General features: G+C 40.1%; 1 protein-coding gene across 1 annotated transcript in view; it reads right to left on the bottom strand.

Annotated features, from left to right (window-relative positions):
* Positions 1-14,571, bottom strand: part of LOC105538157 (collagen alpha-4(VI) chain-like) — an 87,702-nt gene extending 73,131 nt beyond the window's left edge. The window contains exons 1-4 of the mRNA XM_011977961.1: positions 14,492-14,571; positions 10,502-11,104; positions 7,720-8,307; positions 2,930-3,559 (exon numbers count right to left, since the gene is read on the bottom strand). Coding sequence (XP_011833351.1) covers positions 2,930-3,559; positions 7,720-8,307; positions 10,502-11,104; positions 14,492-14,567 — 1,897 coding nt within the window. The 5' untranslated portion in view covers positions 14,568-14,571. The remainder of the gene's footprint in view (positions 1-2,929; positions 3,560-7,719; positions 8,308-10,501; positions 11,105-14,491) is intronic.
* Positions 14,572-19,308: the final 4,737 nt, after the last annotated feature.

Raw genomic sequence — 19,308 nt, 5'->3', positions numbered from 1 at the left:
ATTGAGAGAAGACAGTAATATCATGTAAACAGAGCAGAGTTCAGTATTAAAGATGTAGAGTTAAGAGTAGCTGGTGTTTTATTTTGTCATCTAGTAGATTCCTTTAAAAAAAAAAAAATCTTTTCTCCAATCCCTCTCAATAAGGGCAGCCCAGCCTTGAGTTGTTAATCTCTGGATTCCCTTGACCCCAGGAAGGGCCTTTTCATTTTCTTGGCTGAAAGGTAAGTGGTCTGAGGTGAGAATTGGGCTCCCCTGCTCAGGTCTTCATGTGGGAGGACCTGGGTCCATGCAATATGTGGGGCATACTTTAAAAACCCTTGTTTATATGAATAAAATTCAAACGTAATTGAGTGTCCTATATTTTATCTGGTAGTGCTATCCTAGAGAGGCATGCATTGGAAAGAGGTAAATAGAAGCTATGATGATTTTACCAGAATTTTGTCTTGGATGATCACAATAATCATAATATCTACCATTTGTTGGTCATTTGTCATGTGTCAGATACTCTGCTAAGCACTTTATGTGTATGATTGATGTGAATGCTCGGCAACCTCCAGACTGTAAGAAATACTCTCTTTCTCTTTTCCCCCAATCTGCTAAGACTGACAAGAATGTACAGTGCAGGCAATATTTAGGGCCCTCAGCTCCTCTTGACAATCAAAGGGCCCTGGACTATAGTGAAGCCCCCTTGGGCTGCTCCTGTAGGGGCTGGCTGCAGAGATGCCCTTTCCTGCATAGTGGTCCTTTTCTCTGATGCTGGGCAGCCATCTTTGTGTCACCAGTGGATGCTGGGTCCCTGCAAAGTTTGGGTTTTTGCCTTATTTTTCCACAATTTCCACTTACTCTCCAGAATTCAGCAAACACTTACCATGGGGTAAATGACTCCTTTCTCTACCCGCTCTAAGCTACACTCCTTTCCAATGCATGCCCCTCTAGGATAGCACTACCAGATAAACAACCCTTCTAGACTCTGGGCTACTTTTTCTGATTGCGAGTTTCTTTTTAGCTTCTCTGCAGTATCAAAAAAAAAAAAACAAAAAAAAACAAAAAAAAACAACTCTCAGCTCTTCTTAAACTGCTAGTGCTCCTCTTCTGTCCTTCTCATGTACACAGTATAGGCAGGTAGGCACACGGAAATGAAACTCACATTCAAAAATTTTGTTTCTCATTCCCAGAACAGAGAAAGGAACTAAAAATATAGGTCAAAGAGAAAGATAGAAATTTGCTTAGATGTTTCAAATTTCTAGACCTCAGCACAAGTAATCAAGAAATTACCAGATAACTCAGTGTTTGTTTAACAAGAAAAAAAGCTCAGTGATTTTCCCTTGAAGACATGATTATAGCCTTGAATTTTTACCTCAATTATGTACATTTCAACGATTCTAATTTAAATCTATGATTCTAATTTGAATCTAAGAAATACTAGCATGGGTAAATAAAAATAGATAAGAAGACATACAGACACAAAGATTTTCATAACAGCCAGTAAGTGCCAAATCTAGGACTTAAAATTTGGGCATTTATATGCCAAAGTACATACGCTTAACCACTATGTTTTTTCTGCTGTGTGTGTTTTTTTGTTTAACTGCATATGTAGTAGGAACTCTCCTGAGCAACCTCCACTTTAGTGACTCACCAGATAAACCAATGTTCTCCCTTTCCTTTGTAAAGCATGAGTGATGCTCCCATAAAACACTGAGTGCCTGAAGTTCTGCTTCACCCAGTGAAAGAACAAGCTTACCAAGATGAGTGGGTTTGTCCCCAGCTTGTTTATGGTAGTCTTGTTGTTATAATTACATAATTAATCAAATATCGTGCAAATGAACAGGATTTGAGTGTGAGTAAAAGAGTTTTATTGCATCTATGAAAACCAGTTTAACTGCTTAGAAAAAGACTCAATAAAAGAAAGTTGTTTTAAAAAAAAATTGCCAGTGTACTAGACAGCATTACAAAAGATGGCATTTTAAGATTATAAAAATCAATAGCTATTTCTGTTTCTGTTTTGAATTATTTCAAAAGTCTTTCTCCTTTAAAAGAAACTGAAACTGGAAATTATTGATAACATAATATTGGATAGTTTAAAAAGAAAATACATGAAATCCAATCAGGAGGGCTCATACTCAAAGAAGCCTTGGCCCTATACCAAAAGATTGGCAAATTAGCATTCATTTATATGTATTAAGTTAATTTTTAAAATTTCAAGTATGTGAGAAACAATAGTTTCTGAGAAGAAAATAAATAAAAAAGAAAATAACATTTTAAAAATTCAAGTATGTTTGTACCCTTTTTAAAGTAGTTGCCTGTTTCAATGACTTAAGATTTGATCAGTCCACATTCAGTTTCTTAGGGCTTCTACTGTAAATATACACAGCTCTTCATCAAACTGTTAAAGCAGAAGGGGGCCAGGCATAGTGGCTCACACCTGTAATCCCAGAGCTTTGGGAGGCCAAGACGAAGGATCACTTGAGGTCAGAAATTCAAGACCAGCCTGGGCAACATAATGAGACCCTGTCTCTGCAATAAAATTATAAAATTAGCTGGGCATGGGGGTGCATGCCTATAGTCTCAGCTACTTAGGAGGGTGAGGCTGGAGGATCACTTAACTGGAGGAGTTCAAGGTTACAGTGAGCTATGATCGTGCCACTGCACTTCAGTCTGAGTGACAGTGTCAGATCAAAATTTACATATTTTTTAAAAGGGAGGAAGGATAAGATAGGAGGTGCTAGAAATGTTGCCTTTTTACTTCGTTTTCTCCTGCATTGTTTGGCATCAAGATAAACAAAGTTTCCGTTTCTGGTTTTTTAATGAATTGACTTCAAGATATTTTCTTTGTTGGAGGATAGAGGAGATGCGTACATGGAGCAACTAAAAAAAAACTTAAGAGAAGTTTTTTATTTAAAAATACCAAATTTGGAAAAGACCGTCCTACCTTCTTGTAGGGGATAGCTCATCCCTCTAAAGGAAACTTTACTGTCCACCATCTCAGAGCAGAGCTGGTTTATAAGCTTGCTTCGTACTACGGAGAGCTGCAAAAAGGATTCCAGAGGGACTGAATACTTCCAATGAGGATATGATGCTATCTTCTCCAGGTCCTTACTCTCTGAGACATTCTGGGTGCCCACTGCATAGATGGTGACGCCTGCCCTTCGGAGGTGAGAAGCGGGTCTAGATACACTGTCTTGGGAGAAGCCTTCCGTGATGACCACAGCTATCTGCTGCACACCGTGGTTGGACCGGCTGCCCTTCTCCTGAATGAAAACCTCGTTTCTCAGGAAATCTAATGCAGCACCAGTCTTCGTCCTTCCTCTTCTTTCCCGGTAGGTTAATTTGTCCAAATGCTCCAAGATTTTGGCTGGATTCTGAAATGTGTCCAGTGAAAATTCGAGTCGTGGTTCCTCACTGTAGAAGACCAAGCCAAATCTCACAGTATCAGGATGAATGCTTAAAGAACTGACAATGGTCTTCAGGAAATTGACAACTTGTTGGAAATTGGGTTGCCTAACCCTGCTAAATTCCTCAATGAGGAATACTAAGTCAGCCCGGATAGCAGTTGTGCATGCTGCAAACAAGCAAAATCAGAAAGAAGGGCTTTAGCATAAGAACAGAATAATAAAGACAACATTAATATATAAAAGCTGTATTATGATATATTTTATATGTTACATAATATATTTATTATTATAATTAAAATCATACTTATCATATGAACTTATATTTCTACATTTTAGAATTCAATAGAAGCCTTTATTTGGCATGACGGTCAAAGAACATCACAGGGTTCATACCTATTTCAGAAATTCTGACATGGAAGAGTATTCACATCACTTGCAAAATATTTAAATATATGAATATCGACAGTAAAGTGCTTCAAGATTGCTTCTCAATTTATCTAAGTCCACCAGAAGAATCTGAGTTTTGACTAATTTTTCTTCACTTTTCTAGTTTCAAGAGACCCTGGATCAAATTCTCATTTATAGGCCTGAAACCTCCTAAAAGATGAAAATTAACTGTGGCTGTTAATTTCTAAAGGTTTCTCTGATCAATGTCATGTCATTTTAACAGAGGCAGCCTGAAATGTTGCAAGTTTCTATGAAAAATCTTTATCCAAATATTAGGCTAGCTGGCTGTTTCATTTTGCTACAGAAGAACCTTCCCTTCCACTTACCTCATGTGAAGGAATAAAACATAAACTTGCTGCCAAGAAGAATGCAAACACCACTCTCTCTATTTGAAACAGTGCCTATTGCAGGGAAACCCACTGTGTCCACATAGTGTCAAGGTCCATATCTGCTTTGATCTGTGAAAAAGGAAATCTCCCTAGCAGAGAGCCAAAACCATACATGCAGAGGCTTGAAACCACAGTGTAAACAACTGAATATTGTGAAACAAGGTTTAGGGGCAATAGAATAACATTTTAACTTTCTCTTTTGTCTCTTGGTGTCCTGAAATGTCCCCTGTGGTCCTTTTTCACAAAGAATCAAAATTCAATCCTAGATTTTAAAGGAGGATGTTGTCCACAATTTTAGCAAGTCTAAAACACAGACTCTAGAAACTCCAGACATCTTTGACAACTCCCTTCCTTCACCTTCTTGTACCAAGTGCTGTTATTCTCCTTTCAAATTGTCTTCAGGATTCCTTCCTTTTCCTCATTATCAGAGTCACCCTTGGGCTGGGCCCAGACATCCTTTCCACGTGGCCAGATGACAGCTCAGCCTTAAAGTCCTTCTGAGTCTGAGGTGCCATTTGGAACCCAGCCTGCCTGCTGAAGGTCTCCTGAAAGACTGCTTTGGTCATGTCATATTTCTTGTTTAAAAGTAATTTCCAATTACTTCTAGTGTCTTTGGGATCCTGTAGTCAGGGTCTATCATACCTAATCCAATCTCATTTCACTAATTCTATACTCTTCCACTGATCCAAATTGGCTCCATTTTTAAACTTTCTTCCACATTCATCCAGACCATTCCCATTTCCACACCCTTACCAGGATGTAGACCCCTTACATGGTTCTTTCCCTTGCCCAGAGTACCCTCCTTCCTTCTCCTGTGTATTAAAATAACACCTGTTATTGAGGGACCAGCACAATTCCTTCCAGTTCACATCTTCTAGTATGCCCTCCTTTTCTACTATCTATCTCTACTTAATGTAGTACCTCCATAAGGTGTTTCTTAGTTCCTTATTACCGCTGTTTGGATTTTTCTCTTCTAGTTGTATATGTGTTTGTCTTTTTTCTGCCCATAAATTTCCAAGGACCCCAAGCTCTAGATGTTGATAGGTCTGGGCAGAGTTCAGAGAAAGGAAAAATTGGCCACTTCTAGTTGTAGGGCTCAAAGGATGCTTCATCAGGAGGGTAACTTAAGAACTGAAGGGTAAATTTTGACTGTGGGCATCACAGGCTGATATTATAGTGTATTCAAGAGCAGAGACAGAGGTGGGAAAGCATGATATACATACAGCAAATGATGAGTAGCTCAGCTTGGTGGGTGAATAGAATGTGTACAAAGACTTAGCAGGAGATAAGGCTCAGTGGTTCTCAGCCAAGAGTGGTACCTATCTACAAGGGACATTTTGGAAATGTATGGGGATGTTTTGGATTACCATAATGATTCAGGGATGATGCTGGCAGAAACTAGGGATATTAAACCTCTGACAATGCACAGGACAATTCTACACTATGAATTGTCCTAACCAAAACGCCATCAGTATCTCCCTTGAGTGTCTTGGATGCCAACATAAGGAAGTACTTTATCTAATCTATGGGGAGAAGCCTGAGTGCTTCTTCTCCTGGAAAAGGTATATGGTAATTTAGATTCTTACTCAGAAATATTATCCCCTTACTCCTTATTCCATGGGAAGATACACTTTTCTACTCTACTCATTTCAACATAGCCATATGACTTGCTTGAGTCGATGAAATGTTAGCAGATGATGGAGCAGAGGTTTGAGAAATGCTTATGCAATTGGTTTTCTCTCTGGTACCTCTGCAATTACCAGGAGAAGAATACGCCCAGACTAGCCTGCGGATCCCAGGAATAAGATAAGAGATATGTGGAGCAGAGCCAAACCTAGATCAACCAACACCCAGACAAATCCCAAATCTGTGAAGAGGCCCAGACAATATCAGCAAAGCCATTTGTTTGGGCCCAGCCAATATCAGCTGTTCCTCAACCATCTGTGAGAATAAATGATTCTTCTCAGTCACTGACTTTTCACCTGGTTTGTTATGCAGCATCATTGTGACCATAGTTAACTAAAACAAAATTGTGCCTGAGCCATCCCATGCTTCCTACTCTTTCCTGTCTGCTAGTGCTAGTGCCCCAGTACTGAGGAATCCAGAATACCCACCTTTTCTGCTCTTTCCCCAGACTTACCTCTTACACTGAGATCTCCCAGTGACTCACATATCCTCAGACCAAACCTTACCTCCTACAGCCTCCTCGTTGGCTGTAATCCTGTGCTGCTGCTGTCCAGTGCCTTGGATCACCACGTTCATATCTTCTACTATGTGTCTGACTTCATCTTCTCTCTGCATATCATAGACAAGGTCTGGAGACCCCATTCCTTCCAGTTCTCTCCTGTCAAAGTCCTGCACACCCACAGACATAACTTTCACGCCTTTCTCTCTTAGTCTCTGTGCAGCATCCTGGACTTCATCCTTAGATTTGCCTGAGTTAATGACCACTGCATACTGGGGAATGCCCTGGAGATACCGGCTTCCTGCTTCCTCCTGGAAGAATGTCTGAAGAAGGTATTGCAGTGCCTTGCCTGTCCTCCTGGAGCCACCCAGGGGCACAAAACGCTCATGAATGTGAGCTATCATCTCTTTCTGGTTCTTGTAGGTATTGAGCAAAAACTCAGTGTGACCTTGATCACCATACTGAGCCAGCCCAATTTGGTACTTGTCCCTGCCAACCTCTAGCATGCCAACCACTCTGGAGAGGAAATTCTGCATCCTCTGGAAACTGGCCCGTGATGTGTCCTGTGATGTGTCAGCAAGAAAGACCACATCTGCATAGGCTTTGATGAATTCTGGAAGTAAAGGGAAAGGGAGACCAGGGGGCCAGAAAAAGACAAAAGGAGAAAGTGAATCAAATCAAACTTTCACGAAAATTGAATACAAGGATGGTTTTGTGTGCCCAATGTGAGAGGTAGAGGTACTACAACTCTCTGTATATTGTACTTCCCTTCCTCTATGTAGGACTCTATCACAAGGCTTTTACTCTCTTATAGCCTACTGCCTTATTGTCTGTTTTATTACACTAACGTACCTTTCAATTACTCTTGTTCAAACAACAGAGGAGGCAAGGGAAGTTAACTGAGGACACACTTTATGCTAGAACTTTTTATACACTTTATCTGATTAAATCCTCATAAACCATTCTTCTAGACTAATATTATTTTCTTCGTGCAGATAGGAAAATTGAAGTGAAAAAGTGAAGCCACTTGTCCTTGCTCACATAACTAGAAAGTGGAAAAGACAGGATTAAAAAACAGGTCTTCCGACTTTCAAAACCCATGCTGTTTCCTTTGAACGACATGGCAAGATGCTCCTTTCTACCCACAAGAACTCCATCCAACCTTCAATGCCTTCTCCTACAAAGTCTCCCCAGCTTCTCCAGTGATGCCGGGCACTCCTTGCCCTCCCATACACCCAGCATATTCTGGGTTATATTGTAGTGAGCTGGCATGGTTGGAATCTTGGGTTCTAACACAGCTTCTTACCTTTTATCTTACCCTCCACTGCTGAGCACAGAGTCTGAAGAATACTTCCTGAAAAATCCTGCAGGATATTGAAGTTTTCGGTGTTGAAGAGAAACTTCTCAAATGGTTCACTGGCTATTTTTTGCAACTCTTGGACATCCTGGACATTGACCCCTACCACATACACAACAACTCCATCTTCTTTCAACCGGTCAGCCACCTCCTGTACCTCATCGTTTGACTCCCCATCTGTCACCAGGATAACTATCTGAGGAACTCTGTCCTTGGCCCGACTGCCAGACTCCTCAGTCAAATAGTTGGTCCTGATAAACTCCAGGGCGCTCCCTGTGTTTGTGCCTCCTGTGCGGTATGGCAGATTCTGGATCTGCTCCAAGACCATGCTCTTCAGAGGGTGCTGGTTCAGCTGGAAGGCTGGGTAGATGTTGTCATTATACTGGGCAAGTCCCACTCGGACATGGTCACTGCTGATGTCAAGCCCCAAGACGACGGAGTAAAGGAAGTTCTTGACTTTCTGGAAGTTTTGGGGTCCGATGCTAGTTGAACTGTCTACTAGAAACACAATGTCTGCCAGGGCTGCTTCTCTGCAAGCTACAAGAGAGATGGCAGAAGGGATTAGATTACTGGATCTTCACTCAAAATGCTTTGAACCATTGAACCAATGGTTCAAACTGCTTGGAACCAATGCAGAAAAGAATAATGACAGACAGCCTATACTCAGTGGTCCTCAGACGCTACCCTCACCCCAAATGACAGTGTGCTCAGAGCAATAACATTAACATCCCCCCATACCTTTCCTTCTCTCTGCTCCATCACCTTCTGAGATTTCAGACCTGCTCTACTGATACTTCCAACCTTGAAATCCACTTAGACAATCCCTTAAATTTTATTAAGAAGAAAAGCACTCTGTAAATTAAGCAACATGCTAAGAAAAGGAATGCATTCTTTCCAGTCAGAAAAAGCCATCAGCCTCCTATCTTTTGACAAAGAAACCTCGTATCTAGGAGTGTGCTCGCACCAGCAGGTCAGAAGCTAGAATATATCCTATGTTCCTTGACACATCTTATTGCAGCTCTATCATTTAATAGCTCTGTGACCTATTTATCACTCAACTCTTTGGGACTTAATTTTCTTCTCTGCAGCACTGAAATATTTACACCAACCCTCATACTCTCCCAAGGTTGTTTTGAGGATAAAAATAAGATAATCTACTATAGCAGACAATGTCATGCTCTGCTCAGTTCTTTTGGATTTCTTTTTTACCATTCTATGCACTGCTCTTTGGAAAACTACCCCCAGCTAATGAAGCTACTTTTCTCACAATATTTAAAAGCCCAGATCCTTGCTTGACCCAGATTCAGGGTCAAGACAACTTTGAGACATAATGTACACCAAGTTCCCCTGCAGGATCAGGCTAAAACCCTTTACAGAATTTTTGCCTGAAATCATACCCTTCCTTACTTTTCTCTACTGCTCTGTCCTGAATACCCCACATCCTTACTGACCATTGCCCCGGGAGCTCTTCCTTAGCAAATCTTGTGTACGCAAATTCTTGTTTCAAGCTCTGCTCCCCAGGAATACAACCAAACAGCCCTGCTCTGGTGGAATGGGTCTGCTCTAAAAGATCTGGGATCAAGTCCCTAGTTCTGCAATCCACTTGAGGTACCTTTGGCCTCATTTTTTCTCATCTAAAAATGCAAACAATAATACTAATTACGCTATGTATCTAACAAACTTGAGATGATCAGTCAGATGAGCAATGTAAATAAGCTTTGAAAACTATGCAGCGCCAGACAAATAGTAGCTATTATTACTCTGAATATAAAACCTCTTTGTAAACCTCGAAGTGCCGTACAAAAGGAAGATATATAATATACCACACACCTGCTGCATCAATGGGTCAAAAGTTTTAGCGCTTCTTCCAATTAACATACCCTATACAGAAATACCAAAATAATGAATAAAACATGAAGAGTCTGTCCTCTTGTGGGTTTTGATGGAACCCACAAGCATTCTTCTCTTTCTCTACTCAAAGTTGTATGCTTTATTATGGAGTTTAGTAATTAATTTGTAAAGAATTTTCACCATTTTATGCCCTATTACCAATAGAAGCACAAGGTTGATGACAGGTATATCATCATCACAGGTTATGACAGGTAATAACAGGAAATGCTTACGAGTCCCTCTGGTTGGCCAGGTATAGTGCCAAGCACTTTACTTGTACAATTTTGTTTAATGCTTTTAACAACTCTCTGAGGCAGGTACTATCATCCTAGGGAGAAAATTTAGATTCAGAGAAGTAAAGTAACTTGTCTTAAGATGACCCTTTCTCTACTTTGTAAGATTTGAACACAGATCTTTATTTTCCCTAAATTAATCATCCTAACCAGTATATTAAACCAACAGACTTGCAGTTAAATTAGCAAACATCCTAGGGGAACTACTGCCCCTCTCCCTTCTCGTCCTTCATCCAAGCAACATGTGTAAGTTAACCTAGGAATAATAATGTCATTCTAGAAACAAATGAACCTTCATTCAAAAAGGGAATTATACTACATCAGTATATAGAAGCAGCATAAGGCCCACAGGATTTATAAAAAGAGTTGATGAGGCTTTGGTCAGTGATTGAAGAGGAGCATAGGGTTGACTTCATGAAATTTTAATTTTAAAATTAAGACATGCACACGTATGAAAAATAAAAAGATGGGCAGAGGGATGAATAAGAGATCAAGCTTTGAGTTTCATGACTTCCAGATCGGAAATAAAAAAGAAAAAGCCTTTGTACCTGGAGAGACGTGGTCAACACGTGGAGCTGCCTTTGCCAACATATCACAGAGCTCCTGCCGCAGCTTCTGGGCGAGATTGCTCAGACCAGAGAAGTAAGGAACAAAGGAGGTAAAATTCTCCTGAGGACTACTGGCAATTTCCCTGAGCTCTGCCCAAACTGCATCTCTGACGCCAATAGCATAAAGCAGGATGCCTGCCTGCCTCAATGCCTCCGCAGGTCCATGGACGTGGTCCTCAACTGGCCCACTGCTGATCACCATGGCGATCTGAGGTACCCCTTGGCTTGCCCGGCTCCCTGATGCTTCCTGGAAGTGGTGGTCTAGAATAAACTTCAGGGCCAGGCCCATCTTCTTGCCCCCAGGCTTAAATTTAAACTGCCGAATGTGTCTCAACACATCAGCTTTGCGGTGGTAGGTGGAAAGCAAGAACTCTGAATGGGGCACATCGCTATACTGGGCCAGACCCACACGGATGGTCTTGCTGCTGACATTGAAACTGTTTACCAGAATGTACAAGAAGTTCCGCACACTGCGTGCATGTTGGGGGTTGATGTTGGCGTCCACCAGAAACACAACATCTCCCAGAGAGGCCTCCCTGCAGACTGGGAAAGAGAATCACTTTCAGATAAAACATCACAAATGACAGTTACTGGATGGAATCCCATCGCTCCAGACTCCGTGCCTTTACTCCCCACAGATCTGCCTGCACAGCATGCAGCCTAGACACACCATCATCTTCCCTTGCCTTCCTATGGCTACCATCTTCCCCTGCTCACCTGTCTGTCACTCTCTGTTCCATTCTGATAGACATTTGGCCCTTCAGTTAGATCACCCATCCTGCTTTCCATTCATCCCTTGACCTAAACAAAAGAACCCAATTTTCTACCAGTAGTGGATGCTATTGGTACCCACCTAGATTGCCTTTACTCGTTGGCACACCTATCCCCCAGCTGCTTCAAGCGCTACCTGTGACTTTCTCCAGAGTCCTAACCTTGGCTGAAGGGAGTGACTTCAATTGGAGACACCTGAGAAGTTACACCACTACCACCACCCTGGGTGGCCAATGTCTAATCGACATGGAGACACAAATGCCTGGCCCACTTGCCTTCAGTGAAACAACCCTGCAGTGTTATTTAGACTCCATCACCACCTCTCATGACTCAGGCCAAGGTTTAACATTACCTATCCTCTTCATCCCCTACTCTAACCCTCTTCTCGTACTCCTTTACAGACTTTTTTCCCTAAAGAGTACTTTCTCAAAATAATGCGTTCAAATCCCTGTTCCAAACTCTGCTTCCAGGGAACCTGACCTAAGACATCAACTTTCCAGCTTTGACTTCTGTACTCCCTGGCCACCCACCAGCCCCTTTTAGTTTGATCTTTGGCATTCCTGTAGGTATGGTTCACATTTGTCTTTTGGTTCCCTGAACTCAAGCTGCACTATGCAGCTACTTCTCCCCAACCCCAGCTACAAGCCTGGAAACCACCATCTCAACAATGGCCAGGTCCACTGGTACCCCACCTGGGCCCATCCTGGCCTCCAGCATGGAAGAGATCAGACACTAAGTGGCTACAGGACTGGAGCAAATCTCTAATCCTCTGTATCTCAAATAGTGTCTCTCTAGACTAAAGAGTTGACCAGATGCCCTGCTGTCTTCCAACTCAAACTTTGCTTTTCTATGATAAGAAGTACAATGTGGATTAAGTACGGTGCATGTGTAGATAAAAAGAAGAGGTGATTATGATCGATCTATTTGTCAACAATCACTATGATTTCTCCCCACTCCTACACCTCCCGATTTGATTATATATGATGGTGGGAGGAGAACGTAAATTAGTAATGAGAATAAAAACAAAAGCAGAAACCAGCTAAAAATGACATTAGTTCAAAGTAGCTGAAAAGCCAAAAAAAAAAAATGATTTTCCCACATTGGTTAAAAATGTCTTGCACTTGGTTTTGTGCCAGGAGGGCTAAAATACTGAGCTAGGCTGGCCCTGCACTGTCCCTGCAGCCTCATCTCTCTGCCCTCCCAACCCGGCCTCACCCTGCACTGTCCCCGCAGCCTCATCTCTCTGCCCTCCCTACCTGGCCTGGCCCCGCACTGTCTTTGCAGCCTCATCTCTCTCTGCCCTCCCCACCTTGCTATCAGTTCCAGGCTCCCTAGTCCAGTGTCTCCAATTTTCCATGTTCCCACTTGCCACTGCACTTTAATATGCTCCCTTTCCTCCAAGTTTCTCTCTCTCTCTCTTATTTATTTCTCTATTTATTTTTGGTAAATTCTCATAGGATCGTGTTCTTTTATCTTTGTTTGTAATGTAATGTTCATGATTGTGCTTATTTAATTAATGGCAATTTCCCCAACTAGACTGTGAGCTCCATGAGAACAGATAACCATGTATTTTGCTTGTTTGTTCACCACATGAGCATCTAGCATAGATACCCAAAAATATTGAGGAAGGAAAGAATAGAGGAAAAGAGAGAAAGGAAAGATACAGCACTTATAAGGGTGGAGATCTTGAACATTAATGAAAACAAATAATGGAATTAAAATTTTAGTGCTAGAAATAATTATGTGAGACTGTATCTGCTAGACATGTGGCAACTGAGCACTTGAAATGTAGCTAGTATAATGGAAACTGAACTTCATATTTTACTGAATTTTGATTTATTTTAATTTAGAGAGTCACATGCAGCTAGTGGCCACTGTATTAGACCACACAAGTATAAAATAAGGAATCCAATTTAGCTATCTCACAGAGAAGGAAAATGAGACCTGGAAAGGCAAAATAACTCATGTATATCCATTCAAAGAGCCAGAATTAAGACCCAGGTCTCCTCATATCTAGTCCACACCCTGAACTGCCATGAAGATTAAATTAGAAATCCGTACTACAGAAAAGCAAAGACCAAGTGAGGGTCTAGGCAGAGAGGGTCTGGGGAGGTTGGTATAATCCACGGACACTTAATCCACTTATCACTTCTGGAGTTCTGTGTCCCACCTCTCAGAAGTTTGCATAATGTTGGCCATAAAGCCAAGTGGAACCTGATCATGGGAAAGGCAGACAATAAATGAACTTCAGGTCCTTTAAGCTTTATTTCCCTTCAACCCTCCAAAGTGCAGTCTTACTGGGAGGAGAGAATTCAATGACTGTTCCAGGGATGGCTGACTGGCTTGTCCCCTTAACATCTCTTTCAGGGGTGATCAAATGCAAACCACGAAGTGTTCCCCTGATCTTTCAAATCAGAGGAAACCACACAGCTGTAGAATATTTTCCAGGCAAGTAAGTTTCAGTTACATCATATGCAACTTGAGAGATGTACTATACTTTCATAGATTGTCACTTTCTTAACCCCTCCACTAGTTCTTTGTAGTTTTAGAAGGTGTTTGAAACATGAAAAGACTGTCACAGCTTCTGTTCACAAGTGAAGGGAGCCAGAGCCAAAAGGAAAACTGAGAGAGCTTCATGGGGTTTTTTTTTCCCCAACAAATAACAGCCTGTGTAATTATATTTGAATATTTAAACCTCAATATTGTCTCACTGGGACTTCAGGCTACTCAAACAATCTTCTCCTGATGAGACTTTCATCTTGAAAAGTACCAACAATCTATTAAAATAACTCCAAAAAATTGTAGCTGTGTCACTAGCACTCAGTAAAGCTATCCATCTTGTGATGATAATTACTCCTCGGAACAGCTCTGCCAAAGAGAAAAGACAGAATGCAGAACAGGCTCCTGTTTACAAAAGCGTTTGAGAACCTGGTAACACATTTCAGAATATGGAACTTTTTAATATCTATTTTTTTGTCATTTGGGGTTAAGTACTGAAAAAACAAGTGCCCACCATTGACTATAAGCTTTCAGATTCTCACTAAATTCTCCTTCAAGGAATCAGTTTCCTCTTATTAATTACAAAGCTTCTGTAATATTTCCTTTTAAGATGGTCACTACCACTAGATCGTTTTCAGCTTAAAGAAACCCAGGTATTACCAATACTCTGTGACTTGATGAAGCCAAAACCAGTTTCAAGGAGGATGATCCCCCAAAATATCTTCCAAGTCTCCATTCTAGATGTGGACCTAGGGAAAAGAAGAAACCTTATAATTAAAAAATGTGCCTTCACGCGCTTAAAATGTGTCCATCACATTGACTAAAAATTATACCTCATGAAATTGATTTTTTTTAAAGCATAAAGATGTCTTTCCCCACATCAACATAAGCTTTATCAAAATAAAGAGGGAAATGTTCCCACATTGTTTCAATTGTGCAAGGAAAATGGTCTTGCTGATCCAACTCAGGAAGAATTTTGTAAACACCCAGAGTATACACCTCAGCCTTCACTATTTAAAGTTTTCCAGATGTGGCTATAAAAGGAGAAAGCATACAGGACATGGCATAGAACTTCCATTTCACACACTGCATTCATTTGGTGGGTCATAAACATTTCTGAATGATTTCGTTTGTATATTTATGCAGGAGTGGAATGACCTGGTAAACAGTTGTGGCATGCTAAAATATTCAAGTATCTCAGGAGCACATCTGCCTGCTCAAATAAGCCTGGTCTGAAAATAACTCATACATTCTCAAAAAAAAAAAAAAAAAAAAAAAAAAAAAGCTGAACATCAGACCTCCCTCCCCAAAGCTTAAATCCATTTCCAAAGGGGTCCATGGAAATTGTCTATTCTCAATTCCATTTCTACTTTTTTTACTCTAAGAAAGTCCATCTGTTTGAAAATAAGAACGTAATAATCCCATTGAATGAGAGGTTCCAAGTGGAACAGGGAATACCTCATCTTTATAATCTTGGTCAGCCAACCTCACAGCTGTCTTCTGCAGAATGTATGTGGTTAAAAAGCAAGGACTCTTGGAGATAGACTGCCTGGGTTTGACTCTTTGATCCAATACTTAATAGTGGATCTCAGCCAAATTGCTTCACTTTTCTGTGCCTTGGTTTCCCCATTGGTAAAATAGGGGCAATAATAGCACCTACCTTATAGTGTTATCAGGATTGAGTTCATTATTGTAAAACACTTTACCCATTCCTGACACACAGAAAGCACTCTTTAGGTGTTTGTTAAATAAAGTAAACCTTCTTGGAGCCCCAATATTTTGTAAAAGTTCAAAAGAATTCCTCCATGTCTTTGCTATTGTGAATAGTTAAGGCACATTCTTAAACAAACCAAAGAGTTGAAGCAAGAATCTCTAGCATGTCTAAATCACTTCCTAGTCTTGGGTTCTTTAAATAGAATATTGTGTGGCAGTGATCATCACAACACCCAGGAATAGCAGACACCCAAAAGCTGCGTTTCTCTTTCCAGAAAGTGTTAAGTGCAACCAACCCAATTCCCTAAAAACACATCACTACTGTTCATGCTCAACTTACTCCTTAAGAGGGATTCAAAAATCTGAGATAACCACATTTATTTTATTCACTTTATTATTTACACCAAGAGAAAATACTGGGAGAAGTCTTGACTTTAAAGGAAGACCACAGGCCTTGATTCTGGTTTAGGCTTGGCTATTTTCTCTGCAGACCTAAGCACGCTGTTTCACCTTTCAGGTTTTATGTGATCAATCTAGAGGGCTTAGCACTGATTTGAGTCAACTACTATATTGAGCACTATATTACAAACATGTCCCTGGGAATTGGTCCAGTGTTTTTCCAGAAAATAGATGTGCAGAAATTAGATTTCTCTGTTCCTCAGTTTCTACATAACCTCCCACTAGTGCCTCCTCCCGGAGGTGTATAAGTAATTAAAGGAAAGATACTTTAAGACTTTAGATAGCCGATCCTTCAATAAACTTTTACCCAAGGGTAAAAAAAAAAAAAAAGCATGAATCTTAAGGAATAGATTGCCCTAGTGAATTAAGAACTGTATGAGGGTAAAGAGCTTGAGAGTCTGAAGGTGTGAAAAATGATCCAAAACAAATTAATGGATCATCGTCATGATCATCATCATCACTGCAACAAAATATTACACTTCCAATTTTGAAACACTTGGATTAATAAAGTTACTGGAAAAATAAAATCTTTAAGTAAAGGTTTTATTATATAAAACCTAAATATAGATATTATGTCTACATTTTCATTTTCCATTATGTCCCAATTATTACTATTCATGCAATTAGTCATAAAAAATAAGTATTTTTAACTAATTGCAAATAAAGCTCTAGAGCTGTTTATGAAACTAGTGGGAAACTCAAAATGATAAACATTTATAAATAGTTGTAAACAGCTGTGCATGTCTGTGTTATAGCAATGAAGAGTTAAGTTTCTATGTATTAAGGATTTAATATCTACATGATATGTACTATTTCATTAAGATGTTTATATCTTAAGCTGCAGAAGAGATTTTGCATTTGAACACATGGGACTCCTTATGGAGGCAAGAAATAAAGTCATTAAATTAAATGGAATTAGATAGGGATAGCATAGAATACTGATTCTTTCTGGAAATAACTTTAATAGTTTTGCAATAGAAAGGATTTCTCTCAAAAATATACTGCTCAAGTAGTTAACTAAAACAGTCTCTTTTTTAAGCTTCATTTATTCAGTTTAAAAATTACTTCACAACTGCCATAGTAACAATTGACTCAGGAAGAATCATCAGAGATTGCTAAAACCATTGGGTAAAAGTTTATTACATAACAGAATATGAATATATTTTCAAAGTATCTTCTGAAAAACTACCTAGAAATTACAAAGGGCAAAAAGTACCATTACAATGGAGAAACCTGATGGACATGACTTAACCAAGTGATCAATTACATCAATAATAACAGGATAAACCAACATCATCTACCTCCTGATGTTATGCATGAGAAAACTTAACACCACTTATATAGTATTTCTCCTTAAAATCCATGACCTAAATCTGATAATGAGAAAACAATCACATAAACCAAAACTTTAAGACAGTCTAAAAAAAACCAACCTGTGCATCTCAAAAATATTAATGTCATGAAAGACAAAGCAAAGGAATTGATTCAGATTATAGGAGTCCAAAGAGACATGACATATAAAGGCAATTCATAATCCTGATTTGGGGGAAAAATGCTATAAAGGCCATTGAATGAGACAGTAGACAAAATGTTAATATGGGCAGAATATTATATAATAATATTGTATCAAGGTCATGGTGAAACCCGTTTTCTGCAAAAAAAAGACAAAAAATATTAGCTGGGCATGATGGTGCATGCCTGTAGTCCCAGGCATGAGGTGAGAGAACAGCTTGAGCCCAGGAGGCTGAGGTTGCAGTAGTCGCACCACTGCACTCCAGCCTGAGCAACAGACTGAGACCCTATCTCAAAAAAATACATCTATATACTGTATCAATGTTAAATTTAATAAATTTGATTACCGTGTTGTAGTCATGTAAGAGAATGTCCTTCTTATTTAAAAATACACAGTGATGCGTTGTGGAGCAAAGGGCCATACTATCAGCAACTTACTCTCAAATGCTCAGCAAAATTATAATGATTCATAGAGAGAGGAATAAAGCATTGCAATACATTTGCAACTTTTTACTGAATGTTTATTGTTTGCCAGACAAAACTTCAGGCACTAGAAACAACAGACTAAAAGAAACCATTATTTTCCTCAGAGAACTAGTGGAAAGAGAGATGGATAAATTGTAATATTGTGGGATAAGCAAATAATATAGAAAGCTATACAAAGTGCTGAGGAATATGGTGGGTGAGCACCTGTGTTCACCTGGGTGAAGAGTTTACAGAGCAGATGATGCCAGAGTGAAGACTTGAAGGATGAGTAGAAATTTGCAAGTGAGAATGTGAAGAAAGGGAGTTCCAGGAAGAAGAACAGTAGGTACATGCAAGAACACTGGAGAGGTACTAGACACTCCAAATACAGCTCGCCCACAGATTCAGGAGCTCAGGTTTAGGAGTGCTGGGGATGTAGTTAGGCCTTCGTTCAAGATCGTGACCTATGCTGCCCAAGCTCTTAAGGCTTGATAAGTCTCATGGAGATCTTTGGTTTTCTGAAATGACTGAACTTAAAAGATGGGACAGAAGAGGGGACCTGAGCAGAATTCCTCAGTCTTCACAAATAAACCTTCTTAACTTCATTTAATTAAATTAGCAATGCTTTATATACCAGTCTCCTTCAAGGTTTTTGTTCTTCCTCTGTGGAATGCTCAACTATAAAATATGAAGATTCCATCTCTAACATCCTATGCCAGTGACTCTTAAACTTCAATATTGCATCAGAGTAACCCAGAGGACTTGTTAAAACTCAGTTTGTTGGACCCTACCTCCAGAGTTTCTGATTTAGTAAGTGTAGTGTCAACCCTTAGAATCTGCCTGCTGAGGTGGTCTGAGGAACCATATTTCAAAAACCATTCTTTAGACTGGGCATGGTGACTCATGACTATTAATCCTAGCACTTTGGGAGACCAAGGCAGGAGGAGTGCCTGAGCCCAGGAACTGGAAACCAGCCTGGGCAAAATAAGAAGACCCTGTCTCTACAAAAAATAATAATCATAAATAAAAAATAGCCTGGTGTGGTAGTGTGTGCCTGTTGTCCCAGCTTCTCAGGAGGCAAAGGTGGGAGAATTGATTGAGTCCAGAAGTCGAGGCCGCAATTAGCCATGATCATGCCACTGCACTCCAGCCTGGATGACAGAGAGGGAAGGGAAGGGGAAGGGAGAGAAAAAGAAAGAGAGAGAGAGGGAGAGGGAGGGGGGGAGAGAGAGAGAGAGAGAGAGAGAGAAAAAGAAAGAAAGAAAGAAAGAAAGAAAGAAAGAAAGAAAGAAAGAAAGAAAGAAAGAAAGAAAGAAAGAAAGAAAGAA

Source organism: Mandrillus leucophaeus, unplaced genomic scaffold, assembly GCF_000951045.1.
Source record: "Mandrillus leucophaeus isolate KB7577 unplaced genomic scaffold, Mleu.le_1.0 Scaffold186, whole genome shotgun sequence".
Taxonomy (NCBI): domain Eukaryota; kingdom Metazoa; phylum Chordata; class Mammalia; order Primates; family Cercopithecidae; genus Mandrillus; species Mandrillus leucophaeus.
The sequence above is the reverse complement of the archived record's forward strand: the minus strand, read 5'-3'. Positions and strand labels throughout refer to the sequence as shown.